The sequence below is a fragment of the Ipomoea nil genome, unplaced genomic scaffold (genome assembly GCF_001879475.1).
Source record: "Ipomoea nil cultivar Tokyo-kokei standard unplaced genomic scaffold, Asagao_1.1 scaffold2975, whole genome shotgun sequence".
NCBI classification, from domain to species: Eukaryota; Viridiplantae; Streptophyta; class Magnoliopsida; order Solanales; family Convolvulaceae; genus Ipomoea; species Ipomoea nil.
Window position 1 is genome coordinate 2,767,820 of NW_017619403.1, and position 18,942 is coordinate 2,786,761.

An 18,942-nucleotide genomic window follows, 5' to 3' on the forward strand; every position below is an offset into this window, starting at 1 on the left:
ATTATTTTTTTATTTTTTTAATTAAAAAAATTAAAATTAAAAATTTAGTACTAAAACATAAGGTTTCCATAGTTATTTCTTAGAAACTATTTACAAAAGTGGATGTAAAATTGTTCAAAAGATTGTTTAAACCATCTAAATACATAAAAAAAAAAAAAAAAAAAAAAAAAAAAAAAAAAAAAAACTAAAATTAAGAGCTAAAGAAGCATTTTTTTGAGAAATTAGTGGACCAAACCGCCTTTGGCTGTTTGCGGTGTATAGATCTCGAAAAAATACGCAATTTGAAAAAAATTGTCCAAATCGGACAACCGAGTCAAAAGTTATGCCTTCCGAAACGTTTCCGACATTTAAAAAAAAAAAAAAAAAAAATCGCCGAACCGCCGGTTTGGCTGGTTAGGCGCCTAGACCGCCTAGCCGGCCGACCGCGGAGGAAGCCGTCGAGGCCATTCCTCGCGGCGGCCTCCTAGCGCCTAGATGCCGATTAATCGGTGCCTATACGCGATTTTTGCAACATTGATATGGTCAGACCAAGTGATTGTGAGTCAAGGATGATTCCTCTTGACGACACGACCAGACACCAACTCATTAAATGGTATATACGTATGTCTATCACAAACCAAATGCTCTCCGTGAGTTGAATAGAATCTTCACCAGCCTAGTTAAAAATTTGTTACCATATAACCATCTAAAAGGCAGGAAATATTTATAATTGGTTTATACTAGACTAATGTTGTTACTTTGTTATTATCATCGTATATTGTATAGGTTTGACTAAGAACATTATTATTTTTGTAGAAGAAAATAGAAGAAAACGTGGTATGCGGCAATGCGCGTAAACGCATTCTATTTCCATGCAATCGGCAACTACCCGTACGCATGAGATCATATTACCCTTTCCCGGTCAACCTGCCAGCTACTACTTCAACTCCAACTTCAAATACAGCGGCTTTAGTTCTTTCTTCCCCAATTCGCGTTTCTGATCTCTCTTTATATATATATACACCCACCTATCACCCTTTCCACAACCCTCTTTCTAGAATGCTTTCATAATTTACAAGAAAGAGGAAGAAGAAGAAAAGTTGTTTATAATTAATTAACCAGTTTATTGTTTTGTTAGTTGTGTTCATTATATTCTTTGGATTTCTTGATTTTTTTGGTGGTTTAATTTGAAAGAGGAAAGGGAAATGTCGAGCTCTGATCAGCAGAGTTTCCGGCACCAGCACCACCACTCCGACACGGAGGTGATGGTGGTGGGGGTTGATAAGAGGAAGTCGTACAGTGGGCCGTTGAGCGGTCCGTTGAATAAACGGACCGGGAAGAAGAGTGCCCGGTTCAATCTCGCCGGCGGGGATTCTTCGTCGGAGTTAGGGAGCCCGTCGTCGGCGAGGTCGGCTAATAATGACGACGCTTACGTGGAGATTACTCTGGACGTGCGCGAGGACTCCGTGGCGGTCCACAGCGTCAAGACCGCCGCCGGCGCCGACGTCGAGGACCCGGAGCTCGCCCTGCTGGCCAGAGGCCTGGAGAAGAAGACCACCCTGGGGTCCTCCCTGGTGAGAAACGCCTCGTCGCGAATTCGCCAAGTGTCGCAGGAGCTGAAGCGCATAGCTTCCATGACGATGGGGGCCGGCCATCCCGCCGGGAGAATTGACCGGAATAAATCCGCCGCTGCTCAGGCCCTCAAAGGGCTCAAGTTCATCAGCAAGACCGACGGCGCCTCCGGCTGGGCCGCCGTCGAGAAGCGCTTCGACCAGCTCACCGCCGCCTCCAACGGCCTCCTCCCTCGCGCAAAGTTCGGCGAATGCATCGGCATGAACAAGGACTCCAAGGATTTCGCCGGCGAGTTATTTGATGCTCTGGCTAGAAGGAGAAACATAACCTCTGATTCCATCAACAAACCTCAGCTCCAAGAATTCTGGGACCAAATCGCCGACCAAAGTTTCGATTCTCGTCTCCAAACCTTCTTTGATATGTAAGAACTCACATAATTAAGATTACTTATAATTTCAAGTTTTAATTTTTTGGAATTAATCTGATGAAATGAAAATGCAGGGTTGATAAAGATTCAGATGGTTTCATCACTGAAGAAGAAGTCAGAGAGGTATAGTATAAAACTATAAAAGTCTAATCTTGATAGTTGGATTTGTTTAGTATTTATATATTATTTTTAGTTTTCTGGGATTGATGAGTTTTTCACGGTGCAGATCATAAGCCTAAGTGCTTCTGCAAACAAGCTGTCAAATATCCAGAAACAAGCGGATGAATATGCAGCCATGATTATGGAAGAACTGGATCCCAGCAACCTAGGATACATCAAGGTACTAAATCCTAATCAAATCAAATCTTAATGTTATTATGATGTCTGTACTAATTGAAGCTCAACTAAAAGCCTAACACGTGGAACGTAGTTGCTTATCGGGTCTGGCTCTGATACCAAATTGAAGCATGTGCTCCATTTCAACTAAAAGCCTAAGCTAATAGTTTGATTGCACATTAATGGTTATATGCTAAACAGTACTAATTTTGACTTTGTATATATATGACAGATTGAGAACTTGGAGATGCTGTTACTGCAAGCTCCGAACCAATCAGTGAGGGGGTATGAGAGCAAGAATTTGAGCCAAATGCTAAGCCAGAAGCTGAGGCCGACGGTGGAGCCGAACCCTTTGGTCAGATGGTTCAAGCATTTCAAGTACTTCTTGATAGATAACTGGCAGAGATTTTGGGTGCTTTTGCTGTGGATTGGAGCCATGGCTGGGCTGTTTGCCTGGAAATATGTTCAGTATAAGAACAGGGATGCATATGACGTTATGGGCGTGTGTGTTTGTTTGGCCAAAGGTGCTGCAGAAACACTGAAGCTCAACATGGCCATAATCCTGTTACCGGTCTGCAGGAACACCATCACCTGGCTCAGGAACAAGACCAAGTTAGGCGTCGCGGTCCCTTTCGACGACAACCTTAATTTTCACAAAGTATGTCACAAATTTTATCCCTGTTGAGACTTAGTTTGTGTTAGTTAGAGTTTTGCCTGACTGACTGAGGACAATAACATGTGTGATTAGGTGATCGCGGTGGGTGTGGCGATTGGAGTGGGAATACACGCGTTAGCTCACTTGACGTGCGATTTCCCGAGGCTGCTACACGCGAGCCCGAAGAAGTATGCTCCAATGGAGCAATTCTTCGGGGAGCAACCCGAGAGCTACTGGCATTTTGTGAAGGGGTGGGAAGGGGTGACTGGGATTATAATGGTGGTGTTGATGGCCATAGCTTTCACATTAGCAAGTCCATGGTTTAGAAGGGGCAGGGTTAGCTTGCCAAAACCCTTTAACAAGATTACTGGTTTCAATGCCTTCTGGTATTCCCACCACCTCTTTGTTATTGTGTATGCCTGCCTCATCATCCATGGTATCAAGCTCTATTTGACCCACAAATGGTACAAGAAAACGGTCAGTATATATATATCCTTAACTTTTTTGTTTTTTTCCAAACATTTTTGTCAGAAATTTTTTGTTGATGATGAAGTTGTAATTACAGACATGGATGTACTTGGCTGTTCCCATGGTAATTTATGGTTGTGAAAGACTGCTCAGAGCTTTCAGATCTAGCATTAAGCCTGTCAAGATTCTTAAGGTAAATTGATTATTATTATTATTCATAATAATTGGTTTCATCATTTCAAGAATGTTATTGACAATTTCCTGTGTTTTCTTGAAGGTGGCAGTCTATCCTGGAAATGTTTTGTCCCTTCATATGTCAAAGCCACAGGGGTTCAGATACAGAAGTGGTCAATACATGTTTGTCAACTGTGCTGCAGTTTCTCCCTTTGAATGGTAATTTGAAAAGAAAAAAACATTATTGTTTTGGTCACTAATTTCTGTTGGCCTGTCTCCACTATTTCTTCCTTGTTTGAATTTTCCTTAATGTTTTTGGTGAACCATTTTCACATTACAGGCACCCTTTCTCAATTACTTCTGCCCCCAGAGACGACTATGTCAGCGTTCACATTAGAACCCTCGGTGATTGGACTAGACAACTCAAAGCCGTTTTCTCTGAGGTTTGTCAGCCTCCACCTAATGGGAGAAGTGGACTCTTGAGAGCTGATTACCTGCAAGGGGAGAACAACCCAAAGTAAGTCATGATTAATCTACCTACAAATTCAAAATCAAGAACATAATCCTAGTTAGTTAACTGATTCTAATGTTGTTAATTGTGATGATGCCAGTTTCCCAAAGGTGATGATTGATGGGCCATACGGAGCACCAGCACAAGACTACAAGAAATACGACGTGGTCCTGCTGGTAGGGCTGGGGATCGGAGCCACGCCCATGATCAGCATCGTGAAGGACATCGTGAACAACATGACGGCGGCGGATGAAGAAGAGGGCGGCGTGGAGAACGGCGGCGCCGCCACCAAGAACTTCAGGACCAAAAAGGCCTACTTCTACTGGGTCACAAGAGAGCAAGGGTCATTTGATTGGTTCAAGGGGATCATGAACGAAGTTGCGGAGATGGATAATAGGGGAGTTATAGAGATGCATAATTATTGCACCAGCGTTTATGAAGAGGGAGACGCTCGTTCTGCTCTTATCACCATGTTGCAGTCCCTCCACCACGCCAAGAACGGCGTCGACATTGTTTCCGGCACCCGCGTGAAGTCCCATTTCGCCAAGCCCAACTGGCGTAACGTCTACAAACGCATCGCTCTCAACCACACCGATAGCAAAGTTGGTGAGTACCACAACTTATTAACCATTTTCTTCATTTCTCACCTATCTAGCCTTGAAAGTAACACCCACTATAGGTAGTGGATGCTAGCTAGCTGCACTTCATATAATATCTACTCTATCTTAAACTATATTCAAAAAAGTTACACATCACTAGCTAGATAGTTCTAAAAATGGGGTTGGGATCCGAGTATATTTCTTGTCCCCACCTTACCATTAAAATCTTGCCATATCTCCCTCAGCTCGTGATGAAAAAGAATTCCTTTTAGTCTTAATTGGGACAGGCCGGGTTGATTAATTGGGACATATTTCTTATCCTAATTCCTTCTCCCGAAATCCTGCCTTACCTCCGTCCTAGTCGGAGCAAGGGTTACGTTTTTCACTTTACTGCATATTAGTTGTTAGATTATAACATGAAGTGATTCTCTCAAATGGGAGGTCATGGTTTGAGCTCAGTAAGATAATATTGACTCTTTATATTTCAGTAGGTTGAAAAATTAGTTATGAACAGATATTACCAAGTCAATAGTACTCAACAAAAAAAATTTTCTTTTCTGTCTCCATTTACTATTACCTTAGAACTACTGAAAGAGTAAATGTCTAGGGTATCAAAAATGTTTATACACATATATACATACATAATAGGGGTATAGAGCCAATTTCATATCTATCACACCTTGTGATTGAATAATAGGCCGGCTCATAGCTATTAAATTATATTATGATTATGATTATGATGACTAATTATATTAATTATATATTAAACTACATTATCATGATGACTAAGTGTGGGTTACCTTTTTTTTGTGTTTTTGCAGGGGTTTTCTATTGTGGGGCACCCGCACTGACAACAGAGCTAAGACAATTAGCCTTGGATTTTTCACGCAAGACATCCACCAAATTTGACTTCCATAAAGAAAACTTTTGACCATGGGACACCATTCATCATCATCATCCAACCAAACATTATCCAAGCTAAGACAACTTGGTCCAAATACTAGAATAATGCATATATACATGCATGCATCTACAACTGCTACTCCCATCCAGTCTCTCTTTGTACAGAGATTCTTGCTTGCTGATTAAATTGGTATCTTATGTGTAATAATACGTTAGTACGTTTGAATCTAGTTACGAATATTTCAAGAATAGTTTGTCCATTGACATATAACAAAAAGTTGGTGGAATCAAGGATCACCCACTAATAGAGTAGTGTTATTAGAATATTAAATTAGTTCAAAGTGTTCAATAAGATTACGTCGTGAAGGTGTCATGGTGATGTCACTTAGAAATAGTTGTTATTTTTTTATTGAAGAGATCAAACTTTAGAAATATATATCCCCTTGTCTACTAGGCAAATTTATGCATACATGTATGCATTATCACTAGGCCAGTTTTGTGTATTATAAAGTTACAATTTTCAAGTGATTACAAATGAAATAACTTCACATGTCAACTCTTGTTATTATTTCCATGATCTTCTTTGATATAGTATTAACACAAAATTTATTGATCAGCACAACTAACTCTTGACATCATTATGGTCGTTTGAGATATTTAGATGGATATAGATGAACTACCGGCTCGCATGTTCACTTCTTGACTTGGCGATCACTTCTACCAATAACCTAGTGGTGCTAAAATTAAATGCTCATTATTGTTTAGATAAACGAAGTGAAGGGGAGTATGGTCCACTATTTTTATGATAGCGTTACATGCACATGGTTGAACACCCTAAAAGCCATTCATTGAGGCACTCTCTTGAGAAGAATATGATTAAGCCAAATTGGTGCAAAAGGCACTCTAGAGAGGAAGTGGTCAAAGAGAATTAGAGTGAATTGTATCTTGGAAAGTCGGCATTTTTATTTTTTTAATGTCTTTAATTCTTCTATAATATTGGACAAAAAAAAAGTTATTTTTCAAATAGATTCCAATTCTACCTTGGGCTAATATATTTGCTTGGACTTCTAGCTAATTGGGTTTGATTGGACCGAAGTAATAACAATATAGTTTTTTTTTTTGGGTTATTTTCAAGGTGGATTTGATCCATTGTATAATACGCCATCAGGCCTTATCCACTGCGTCAACAACAGCCCATTTAGGATATAATCCTCTTAACACTGATAAGAAAAAGAAAATACTTGCCCCCATGCAGGATCGAACTACAGACCTTCAGTTTACAAGACTGACGCTCTACCACTGAGCTATAGGGGCTTGGCGATATTATTAATTGCTACATATTTATAAAACCCCATCTTATTATCTTTCCTCAAAAGTGAGCGTGGTAATTAGCAAAGGATACGCAGACTGAACATATAATTATTCTTAAAAATCATTTTACATATTATCAATTAAAACAAACAATTTATTTTATCAAACACTTCCCCACAAACAACTAATACTACCCGTTGGTCAAACTAACTAACAAATTAGCTAACAACTATCTACTAATTGCTAATTGTTAAACAAGACTTATAATTGATAAACATGTATATCTTACAAAGGGTCAATAGACCACCACCAAAATTTGATCTACAGAAAGAGAGCCATAGAGATACCAAATGAAGGTGGTGCTTGACACATATTTAGTAAGTTATTTAGGCATGTATGAGATATTGAGAATGAATATAATTCCATTTTATTCTCATCATTTAGGACATTATATTGTCAATAGAAAACTATGTCCAAATAGGCTGGCTTTTAATTAATTAATTAATTAATTGAATCTTAAACTATGGAAATGAACCTTAACAGGGCGTTTGGTTGGAGAGAATTTAAATTTCATTCCAACTTAATTCCCACCTAATTTCAAAAGCCATTAAATTCCTCAGTTTGGTTGGAAGGAATTGCAATTCCTTCATTTTCATGGAATTAAAATCTCATGCTCCCCTTGGAATTTTAATTCTATGGATTTTAGGAAGAAAAAAAAAAGATAATGATGAGACAAAATTACCCTCTTATTTTTTTTAATCTAAAATTGATGTCTGACAACAACAATGTGGATTTTGAACTTTATACTACTTATTCCCTTTCAATTCCCATGTATACCAAACATTAGAATTGAAATACCCAGTAATTTATTCTTGTAAACCAAACACTGGAATTTAAATTCCCACTTTATTTACAGTAATTCATCCCCCATGAAATTACAATTTCTTTCCCACGTAATTTCCTCCCGCCAACCAAACGCCCCATAATACTATGTAATGAATCGTTTCTTGACAATAATACTCATGGAATGTGTTGAAAGAATTAACTCAATTTGAATTTTCATTCAAATTCATTTTTAAATAGGAATGTACCTTTGTCTCTTTTTACTTTAATTTAATTTGTAAATTAGTAAAAAATAAAAGAAAGTCGCATTTAATTACTTTGTATGGTAAATAAACAATTAAAGAATTACTACACAATTATTACTCTCACAAATAAATTTAATGTGATGAACATTTCCAAAACAAATACATAAGGTCGAGCATGAGCTTGTTCTAATTTTTACCCAAGAGCTAAGAGTCAATTATTCATCCCAAAAACAAATAAGGTCATATCTTACTCACATTAGCAACAAAACGAAATCTCTATTTCTTATATTGTACGTACAATTTCATCCCACGCTTCACAAGGATCAGAAATTTTATTTTCCTTAATTAACAGGATTGATAAACATAGTAAAAGATGCATTAAACCCAAATTTATAAAGAAGTGAAGCAGCACTCATAAGTGATCATGGATACATATTTCTTGAAATAGCTAATAGACCACTTATGTTGATTCAGAATGAGAATGATACATATGCCAATCCAAATCACAAAATTATAGAGAAGACTTGAAGAAGAGAGGTGATAGACTCCTTTATGAAATGAGGCAAATTCCACTAAAGTATACATTTTAGTGATCATTGAAAACGTGTAGGAAGCAGCAAATTGGTCAACCACCCAACTAATTAATGCATGGGTAGTGCCAAAGTTGACAAAAGTAATAAGCAATAATTAAGTACTTCCCATATCACCAAACCCATTGACATTATCTATCGAGTGTAAAGCGTTGAAAACCACTATGGAAAGTTTGGTCTCACTCACGGCAAAGCAAAGATAACCAACCAACCGTAATGGATTCTGGAAGCAAATGGCAAAAGAGAGCTAAGCCACGGCACGGTGGCGGAACCAAATGTTGCGTTTCACTAATTACAACTCCATTACATATCTGCACATGCATGCTACTACCGCATGCCAAGATTCTTTCATTCTTATTCATGATTATTAAAGTTTGGTTATAATATACAAAATAACCTAATCAATATTTAAATAATTCATTATATCTACTATACTAATAAGAGTCCAAGAGAGTTAGGTCTATAATGAGTATCTATTTACTATACTAATAAGAGCCCAAGAGATATAGGCCTATAATGGGTAGAAAAAATGGCGGTCAAATTTTTTAATTAAATGAAGGGAAAATGGCACTTTTTACCCCTGAGTTATATACTTATAGCACTTTTTCCCCCTCAATTATTTAGGTAAGCACATTAGCCCCCTCAATTATTCTAAAAGTGGTGCTTTTCCCCCCCTGATATATTAAATTGACATTTATACCCTTAAAGTAAACATTTTATTTATTTTACTACTCCAACAAATTATTGCGTATACGTAGGGATGACCACGGTTCGATTTGAATTGAACCGGATACTAAAGCAATCGAATTAATAGTTTACGGTTATAATTCAGATCTAGAACCCAATATTTAAATGTCAATGTATTAAAATTATGTATCAAAAAAATTGAATCTTGAACCGTGAACCGGCGGTTCCGGATCTGATTCGCGGTTTTGAACCGTCTTTATTTTAAAATTTTATTTTTTATTTTAAAATAGTCTAAATTCAACAATAAATGTATTTTATTTTTTCAGTTCGGAACATGAACCGTCCGTTCCGGTTCACGATTTTAATAAACTCTAAATATCGAATTTCGATTCTAAATTGTAATTGGAATATTTCGGTTTGGTTGCTATAGTGTTTGTTTAGTTTGAACCAAATTATGGTAATAATTTGTTGGAGAAAAAATAAATTAAATATTTAGTTTAAGGGTAAATATGTCCATTTAACATTTCAGGGGGAAAAACATCCACTTCAATAACTTAGGGGGAAAAAATGTTATAGGTATATAACTCAGGGGGAAAAAGTGCCATTTTCCCTTAAATGAATGGCTTAGATGGATCAGATTTTAATTTTTTCTTAAGATTTACTAATTTATCCTTAATGAATATGATTATCTGTTAATTTTTTCGTTAAATATTATCTTTTTCATTAATTTTTGTTAGTTCACCGTTAACTTACTCATGGATTTCAATAAGAAAGGTCTTAGGTTCGAACCTCATCCCAATCAAAGTTGGCATAATTAGTACTCTATTTTACTCTTATTAAATTAATAAATAATAATTTAGTAGCTACAACAAAAAAAATACATATGTATTTCTTTAATTTAGAATGATGTGTCTACAATGTCTTTATTCAAAAAAAAGTATTCATTATCAATAAATTAAATAAGAGAAATAATTTTATTAGTTATATTGTCTTTATTTTTCTCCAATGTAAAAATTATTTACATTCAAATTCATCAATTGATTATATTCACTACATTGTCTATTATCTTTTTTGTGCACTATTTTTTAATTAAATGTCAAAGTTATAATACAAAATAATGCTATATATTTATTTACCAAGTATTTTATTAATACCATAAAAAAATTAAAAAATATATATATAATTAATAAAGCCAATCATATTAACTACTTGAGGGATTTGTTGACAAAGAGAGTATTCAAATCACACAACAAATTGAAGTGAGAACTACCTCGCAATGTCCTTGTTTGACAATCAGCAATTAGCGGTTAGCGTTAGCAGATTTGACCAGCGAATTATATCAACGGTTGGTAAAAAAATATATGAAAAAATTAGCTGTTTAGATTAACATGTAAAATGACCTACGGGTATAATAATAATAATAATAATAATAATAATAATAATAATAATAATAATAATAATAATAACAACAACAACAACAACAACAACAACAACAACAATAATAATAATAATAATAATAATAATAATTTTTTAAAAATAATAAAATAAAAAATATAATTAAGCCAATCATATTAACTACTTGAGAGATTTATTGACAAAAAGAGTATTCAAATCACACAACAAATTGAAGTCCGAAAATTACCTCGCAATGTCCTTGTTTGGCATGCAATCAGCAGTTAACTCTTCAATATTAGTATATATTTAATATTTTATATCCTAATTTTTATTTGCTCCCCCTGATGTCCTGTATTTGGTTTCAACTATACCTATACAATTATTTTATTGACAATTATAATCAATCTTGACTATATTATCTTGCATTTGTAAACTTATAATTACTTATTTAAATACGCAAATTCAACATTCAATTATCTATGCATGAACAATTCCAATATAATCTTGCCTTTATATACTTTAAAGTACTTATTTAAAAAAAAAAAAACATTGGGCATTATCCCAATCGCGCAATGCGCGTAAAAAACTAGTGTGTGTGTGTGTGTGTGTGTGTGTGTGTGTGTGTGTGTGTGTGTGTGTATATATATATATATATATATATATATATATATATATATATATATATATATAGGATGAGTTCGGGTGTGGGGATGCTCAGCTCCCAGGTGCGGTTAGATCTGAGTCGTTGATCAAATCTAGATCAACGGCTCAAATCAATGAAAATTAAAAAAAAAAAAAAAACATATGATGAAAGAAGCATAAGCTAAAAACCACGCACCATAAGTGTTAGAACAACGCATCTTAAGTATTAGAACAACGCACCTTAAGTGTTAAAATGACGCACCATAAGTATTAACATCGCGCACATTCTATTTATAACAATATAGAGACGCGCACCTTAAGTGATAGAGACGCGCACCTTAAGTGATTTAGACACGCACCTTAAGTGTTAGAACAACGCACCTTAAGTGTTAAAATGACGCACCTTATGTTTTGTTCAAAAGTTTTGTTCTTGAGGGTATGAGCTAGGGGTCTAACAAACCTCTTAGTTCAAAAGTTTTGTTCTTGAGGGTCTGGGATACCCGTGACTCAGACCCCTTAGTTCAAAAGGGAGAAGGGTGCGCGGGCAAGGAGTGCCTGTTACCCTCTATCACCTTCTGTTATGTTTCAGATTAGAAGAAGAAACACGATATACCTTAAGCACAAAAACCATGCACCTTTGTTAGCCAGATTATTATTTTGTCACATTTTGTATGTTGGTTTAATAATCTTTAGACTAGACTTAGTCTTATGTGGCTTTCCTATTAGATAGGATTTATTTGCGTAGACTTGATTAGCTATTTGTACTATGTTTCATATCCTTTTGGAGTTTAATCAGAAATCATTTATCTCATCTGGTATCAGTTAGACCAGGAAACTGTTTCTCTCTCTCTCTCCCACCATCCTTCCCGTATCCCTCTCCCCCAAAATATACCGAATCACCACCATGTCAGCCTCCTCCGAACGAACAGTCTCGGCAGACAGGAATGCTACTCCGGCAACGACTCCGAATCCACTCAGCGGTGCGCACCATTTTGTATCACTGAAGTTGACGTACAGGAACTTTTTATTCTGGAGAACCCAGCTAGTTCCTTTTCTTCGTGGCCAAGAACTCATGGGGTATGTTGATGGTGAATTCCCATGCCCTCCAGCGGTGATTGACGCCGCACCGGCAACCGGCGAGTCCACGACGTCCACCACCTCGGTTCCCAATCCGGCCTATAAGGCCTGGATTAAGCAAGATCAGACATTACTCTCTCTTCTCATCTCATCCCTTTCGGATGAGGTGATGCACCTTGCGGTTGGGCAGTCCACATCCAAGGCTGTTTGGGACTCCATCAACACGGCGCTGGCTAGCTCTACGCGTGCGAGATGTCTCGGACTCCTCGGGCAGTTTCACGCCCTCAGGCAAGGTGGCAGCAGCACGGCTGAGTATCTCGGCCGAGCTCAGATGTTAGTGGAGGACCTTGCGCACGCCGGTCGTCCAATTTCGCTAGACGAACAGAACATGTTCGTTCTCCGGGGCTTGCAGCAGGAATATCGCTCCATGGCATCGTCGTTGACTGCGGCTGGCACTCCAGTCACCATACCGCAGATTGCGGATTATCTCCGGGCGCAGGAGTTTCTCTATGCGGAAAATTATCCGGCGCCTCCTGAGCACGGTAATCCAGCTGCATTTTACGCTGGCCGGGGTCGCAATGGTGGACGAGGCGATTCAGGCGGACAGAATTCTGGCCGCGGCAACTCCGGGCATCCGAGTCGCGGCAATGGCAGAGGAGGTGGCGGCCGTGGTCGAAACGGCAGAGGAGGTGGCAGTGGTCCTCGCTGCCAGATCTGCAGAGCACAAGGGCATACCGCCCTTTACTGTTTTAAGCGGTATGCTCCGCAACTGGGTCCGCAAGCTAACATGGCAGTCCCGGGTGATGATGCGGCAACAAGCTCCGGCGCATCGGGTTGGTTTCCAGACACTGGGGCCATGGCACATGCCACACCGGATCCATCCTTGATGTCACAGTCCGACGAGTATAATGGTGGTGATGTCCTGCGCGTTGGTAATGACGCAGGTTTGATGATCTCACGAATTGAACATGCTTCTATACCATCCGTGTCTAATGTTTCTAAATCACTTAATCTTTCAAATGTGTTATATGTTCCTCGATTAAGTGTCCCATTGTTATCTGTTTACCGTTTAACAAATGACAATTGTGTCTTCTTTGAGTTTCACAGAGATTGTTTCGTTGTGAAGGATTCGGTCACTCGGGAGGTTCTGCTTAAAGGTCCTACGGTTGGCGGGTTGTACAAGCTTCCTATTTCTCAATCCCACTTCGCGTTTCTTACATCCCGCACTACTCCGGTTGTCTGGCTTCGCAGGTTGGGTCATCCCCATGCACATGTCCAGAATCAGGTCCTCAAGTTATGTCCAGTGTCACCAAATAAAACAAAGTCGGCCGAATTATGCTCATCTTGTCAGCTTGGAAAATCTGCTAGATTTCCTATAAATAGAGTTTCTTCTACTAGTACAAATGTGTTAGATTTAATTTTCACGGACATATGGGGTCCGGCACATGTAATCTCCACTAGTGGATACCGTTACTTTCTGCTTTTTGTAGATGATTTTTCGCGCTTTACGTGGTTTTACCCCTTACGGGTAAAATCCGATATATACAACTGTTTCGAGTCGTTTCGGGTCATGGTAGAACGCCAATTTTCGCGTTCTATCAAGTGTGTTCAGTCTGACTTAGGCGTGGAATACCGCAAACTCCATCAAGTGTTCGAAAAGTTAGGCATTGTTCATCGCCAGTCTTGTGCGTATACGCACGAACAAAATGGCCGTGTTGAACACAAAAACTGACACATAGTTGAAACAGGGTTAGCCCTCCTAGCCGAAGGCTGTGTCCCGCCATAATACTGGGACTACACCTTTGAGACAGCTACAAATTTAATCAACTACTTACCTACTCCCGTCCTAAACTATGAAAGTTCGTACAGTTGTCTATATAAAACCACACCACCATACACTTTTCTTCGAGTCTTCGGGTGTCGGTGTTTTCCCTATCTAAGGCCATATAATCGGCGCAAGATGGAATACCGCTCGACACCCTGCGTCTTCCTAGGTTATCCCCCATCCTTTAGGGGTTATAGATGCATGGATCTAATAAGTGGGAAAATCTATATCTGCCGTCATGTACGATTTGACGAAACTGTTTTCCCTTTTTCAGAGTTGACTACACAGGAATCAACTACATCTATGACCCCTGCTTTACTTTGGGCGTCAAACCCGATTGTCACACAAACAAGGCCCACAGCCGCTGTTGATTTGGGAAGACCCCGGTCTCCGAGTCCAATACCATTGGCCCAAGAGCCTGCCCCCTTAACTATTGAAGGCCCGGCACGGCCCAAAACTCGGAGAAAAAGGGTTGCACGGACCGAGCCTCAAGATAGAGGCCATACAATGAGGTTACGGTATATGACTCGTGGTACTGGTGAAAGTTTTCAAGCTCTCACTGTGACGGCTGACCCCACTTGTTATTCACAAGCAGTCGGACACTCAGAGTGGCGAGATGCAATGGACCAAGAGTTCAATGCGTTATTACATAACAATACTTGGACTCTAGTGGCTCCTAAACCGGATATGAATATTATTGGGTGCAAGTGGGTGTTCTGTACCAAATGGACCGCAGATGGCTCCGTGGAACGGTACAAGGCTCGCCTGGTTGCGAAGGGGTTCAACCAGGTAGCTGGCGAGGATTTCTTTGACACGTTTAGCCCTGTAGTCAAACCGACTACAGTCAGGATGCTGTTCTCTCTAGCCGTCTCACATAACTGGACTCTAAGGCAACTTGACGTCCACAATGCCTTTTTAAATGGGCACCTAGCAGAGACAGTGTATATGAAACAACCACCAGGGTATGAGGACCCGACTCATCCAGATCACGTGTGCCACTTACAGCGGTCTTTGTATGGACTCAAGCAAGCCCCACGGGCGTGGTTCAAAAGACTGCATGATTATTTAATTACTACAGGGTTTTCCGCATCTAAAACCGATGTCTCCCTTTTCCACTACTCAACTGGTGACTCTCGTGTTTACCTGCTGGTGTATGTAGACAACATCATCATGATGGGTAATGACCCTACGCTCATTACCTCCCTATTTCAGCGCCTGTCCACGACCTTCAAGATACGTGACCTAGGCTCGCCTGGATTCTTCCTTGGTATTGAAACAATACACACTACCGACGGTATTATGCTATCTCAACGCAGGTACATGAATGATCTGTTGACTCGGGTAGGTATGTTGGATTGTAAGCCCTTAGTCACACCAGCGTTGGTCACCCAGCCTGTGTCGTCTACTGCTGTTCTGCATGATAATCCGACGCAATATCGTCGGGTAGTTGGGGCTCTACAGTATTTGACTATTACGAGGCCGGATCTCTCATATGCAGTGAATCGTCTATGTCAGTTTATGCACGCGCCGACTACTGACCATTGGGGCTTGGTTAAAAGAGTCCTGCGGTATATCAAGGGTACTCTGGATTATGGTCTTCGCATTACAGTCTCACACTCCGCTGCTATTCATGCCTACTCTGATTCCGATTGGGCAGGTTGTCCTCTTGACAAGAAGAACACTGGAGGGTATGCAGTGTTCTTAGGTAAAAATTTGATCTCATGGCTTTCCAGGAAACAGCGTACAGTGGCCCGGTCGTCTACTGAAGCCGAGTACAAGGCTCTTGCCGATGTTGCTGCAGAGGTCACTTGGGTTGTCTCGTTACTCAAGGAGCTTGGTTTGCACACTGGTGAGCCACCCACTCTATGGTCTGACAATTTGGGTTCCACATACTTATGTGCGAACCCAATTTTCCATGCCAGGACTAAGCATGTTGAAATCGATTTTCACTTTGTTCGGGACAAGGTCGCATCAGGGGACTTAGTGGTTAATTTTGTGTCCACCAAGGATTAGCTTGCAGATATTTTCACCAAGCCCCTGTCAGGACCGCGCTTTTCAGCTCTTCGGGACAAGCTCACTGTTGTTGCGCACCACCCTTGAGCTTGAGGGGGTGTGTTAGCCAGATTATTATTTTGTCACATTTTGTATGTTGGTTTAATAATCTTTAGACTAGACTTAGTCTTATCACTCTTATGTGGCTTTCCTATTAGATAGGATTTATTTGCGTAGACTTGATTAGCTATTTGTACTATGTTTCCTATCCTTTTGGAGTTTAATCAGAAATCATTTATCTCATCACCTTAAGTACAAAAATCACGTACCTTAAGAAGGAAAACCACACACCTTAAGTTTCAACAAGTACTCACATTAAGCACAAAACTCACGCACCTTAAGTTTCAACAACTACTCACATTAAGCACAAAACTCACGCACCTTAAGTTTCAACAACTACTCACATTATGCACAAAACTCACGCACCTTAAGCACAAAAACCACGCATCTTAAGCGCAAAAACCACGCACCTTAAAATTAACTTAGATGAAAAATTACAAAATTACCACCGTAATTTTTGTTTTGTTTTTTTTTTTTTTTTAATTTTGATAATCTTGGACGTTGATTTAAGCAAGATCAATGGCTCAAATTTAACCGTACAACCGCACATGGGCGCACCAACCGCATTTGAACCTAATTATATATATATATATATATATATATATATATATATATATATATATATATATATATATATATATATATATATAGAGAGAGAGAGAGAGAGAGAGAGAGAGAGACGAAAATACTCTTACTAAAAATATGGTATAATCAGAAAAATAATCGGAAGGACCAAAAGTGTCCAAAAAATGAAAGTCTGGGATGTTAAATGACAAAAACGATAGTCTGGGACTAAATTTGAAATCGCCACCAAAAACAAGGGACCTCTGGTGGAATTAACTCTTTAGAATATAAACCCAACGTTCAAGGAAAGGTGGACGAATTAGGAGAAATCTCAGTAATGTGTAAAGCATACTTTTCTTATAACGATTCGCTATCTCCCGAAGGTGTTAGTAGTGTTATAGTTGGTTTTTCATGATAAAATGGATTACAACTTAAAATTTGAGCACTTAAACTAAAAGTTCGATGAACTAGATCAATAGGTGAACACTTCGACTTTTTTTTCGAAAGTGTTGGTAAAGTTTTCGTAACAAAAAAGTTGAGATATAAATAGAGAAAAACAAAACAATGCTTTTTGAGGTAAAAGCCAGCAACTAAATTTGCCCAACACCAAAGTTATTTATATGACAAGAATGAATAAATATCATTAAACAATGATATTAACATCTGAAATAAATTCAGAATTGTAGCGGACTACTTAGTTTAACATAGCTGTTACGACCATTAATTCTTAAAATACAATTTGAAATTAATTCCTACGAATCAGAATTTACACTGACCAAATATGCAAAATATTGGCATAACCCCAATGCCATCCCATTTTCGAAAGATATTCGTACTCGCTGACTCATTTTGGGATATGATTTACACCTCTATGAGCGATATATATATATATATATATATATATATATATATAAACTACATGAAAAGTTGAGGTAAATATCATTTTTAAAAATACACGTTTGACCACAATTGTTATAAGCAATTATACTGTGGACCGTGGTTCACAAAGCTTTGTGGACCACGGTCCAAACCGGCAGACACTATAATGTATCTAAACTAACACTGTCTCACGTATTATTTTTATTATATTACTAAATGAAATTGCAATTGAATTGAAATGAAACTATGGTTGTGTTGAAATGAAACTGTATGTAGTGTATATAAAATGAAACTGAATAACAATTTCACATATTTGAGTGTATATTGTCCAGCGAAACTGTAGTTATATCAAAATGATACTGTAATTGTGTTGAAATGAAACTGCAATGCATATTTGATGCCTGAACCACAATGTATTATGGACTGCGGTCGACAGTATAATTTGCCAATTGTTATATCATGGACCAGGGTCCACTTTGTATTGTGGATCTTTGACCAAAATGATGTGCTTACAATTAACATATTATGTGTTTTTATTTAATAAATAAATAAATTGTTAACTACATCATATATTAGTTGTGGACACATAATATATTAACGGTATATTATGCATTTGCAGTTAACACATAATGTAAATGTAATTAACATATTACGGAGTATATGTTTTCAATTTATTTACGATCAAAAAATTTATTAATTTGTTTTCAAAAAAAAAATATTAATCTCAAACACATAATACATTAATCGTAGAAATATAATTTTAAGAGTTAATTATCAAAATGGTCCCTTGACTATAGCAAAATTACCAATTTGGTCATTGACTATTTTTTTGACCAATTAAGTCCCTCAACTTTAAAAATCTTAACCAATTTGGTCCTCCGTTAGTTTTGCCGTTAGACTTTCGTTAACTTAGGACCAAATTGGTAATTTTGCTATAGTCAAGGGACCACTTCAGTAATTAACTTTAAGGGTGACAATTCGGTTCGATTTTCCTGAACCGAGCCGTACCGAACATTGAAGTAATTAAATGTACCGAACGATTCAGTTAAAAACCGAAAAGAAATACCGTTTGATTTTATTTAAAATGTAATAATAATAATAATAATAATAATAATAATAATAATAATAATAAAGAAGTAAATCCAAGT

The 18,942-nt window shown here is 38.1% G+C and overlaps 1 protein-coding gene and 1 non-coding gene across 2 annotated transcripts; one reads left to right on the forward strand and one right to left on the reverse strand.

Annotated features, from left to right (window-relative positions):
- The first annotated feature begins 830 nt into the window (after positions 1-830).
- Positions 831-6,074, forward strand: LOC109163126 (respiratory burst oxidase homolog protein C-like). The gene is made up of 10 exons (XM_019311863.1): positions 831-1,972; positions 2,053-2,101; positions 2,205-2,318; positions 2,547-2,972; positions 3,063-3,446; positions 3,535-3,630; positions 3,715-3,830; positions 3,952-4,128; positions 4,223-4,728; positions 5,543-6,074. Exons 1-10 carry the CDS (start codon positions 1,185-1,187, stop codon positions 5,650-5,652), a joined length of 2,766 nt encoding a protein of 921 aa, XP_019167408.1. The 5' UTR covers positions 831-1,184; the 3' UTR covers positions 5,653-6,074.
- Positions 6,075-6,866: 792 nt separating this feature from the next.
- Positions 6,867-6,938, reverse strand: TRNAT-UGU. Its single transcript has one exon. It is a non-coding gene; the product is annotated as a tRNA-Thr (tRNA).
- Positions 6,939-18,942: the final 12,004 nt, after the last annotated feature.

Coding starts and splice junctions, on each gene's coding strand:
- LOC109163126 (XM_019311863.1), top strand. CDS start 1,185: ATGTCGAGCTCTGATCAGCAGAGTTTCCGGCACCAGCACCACCACTCC. Junction 2,973..3,062: donor ACAACCTTAATTTTCACAAA/GTATGTCACAAA, acceptor ATGTGTGATTAG/GTGATCGCGGTGGGTGTGGC. Junction 4,729..5,542: donor CCACACCGATAGCAAAGTTG/GTGAGTACCACA, acceptor GTGTTTTTGCAG/GGGTTTTCTATTGTGGGGCA.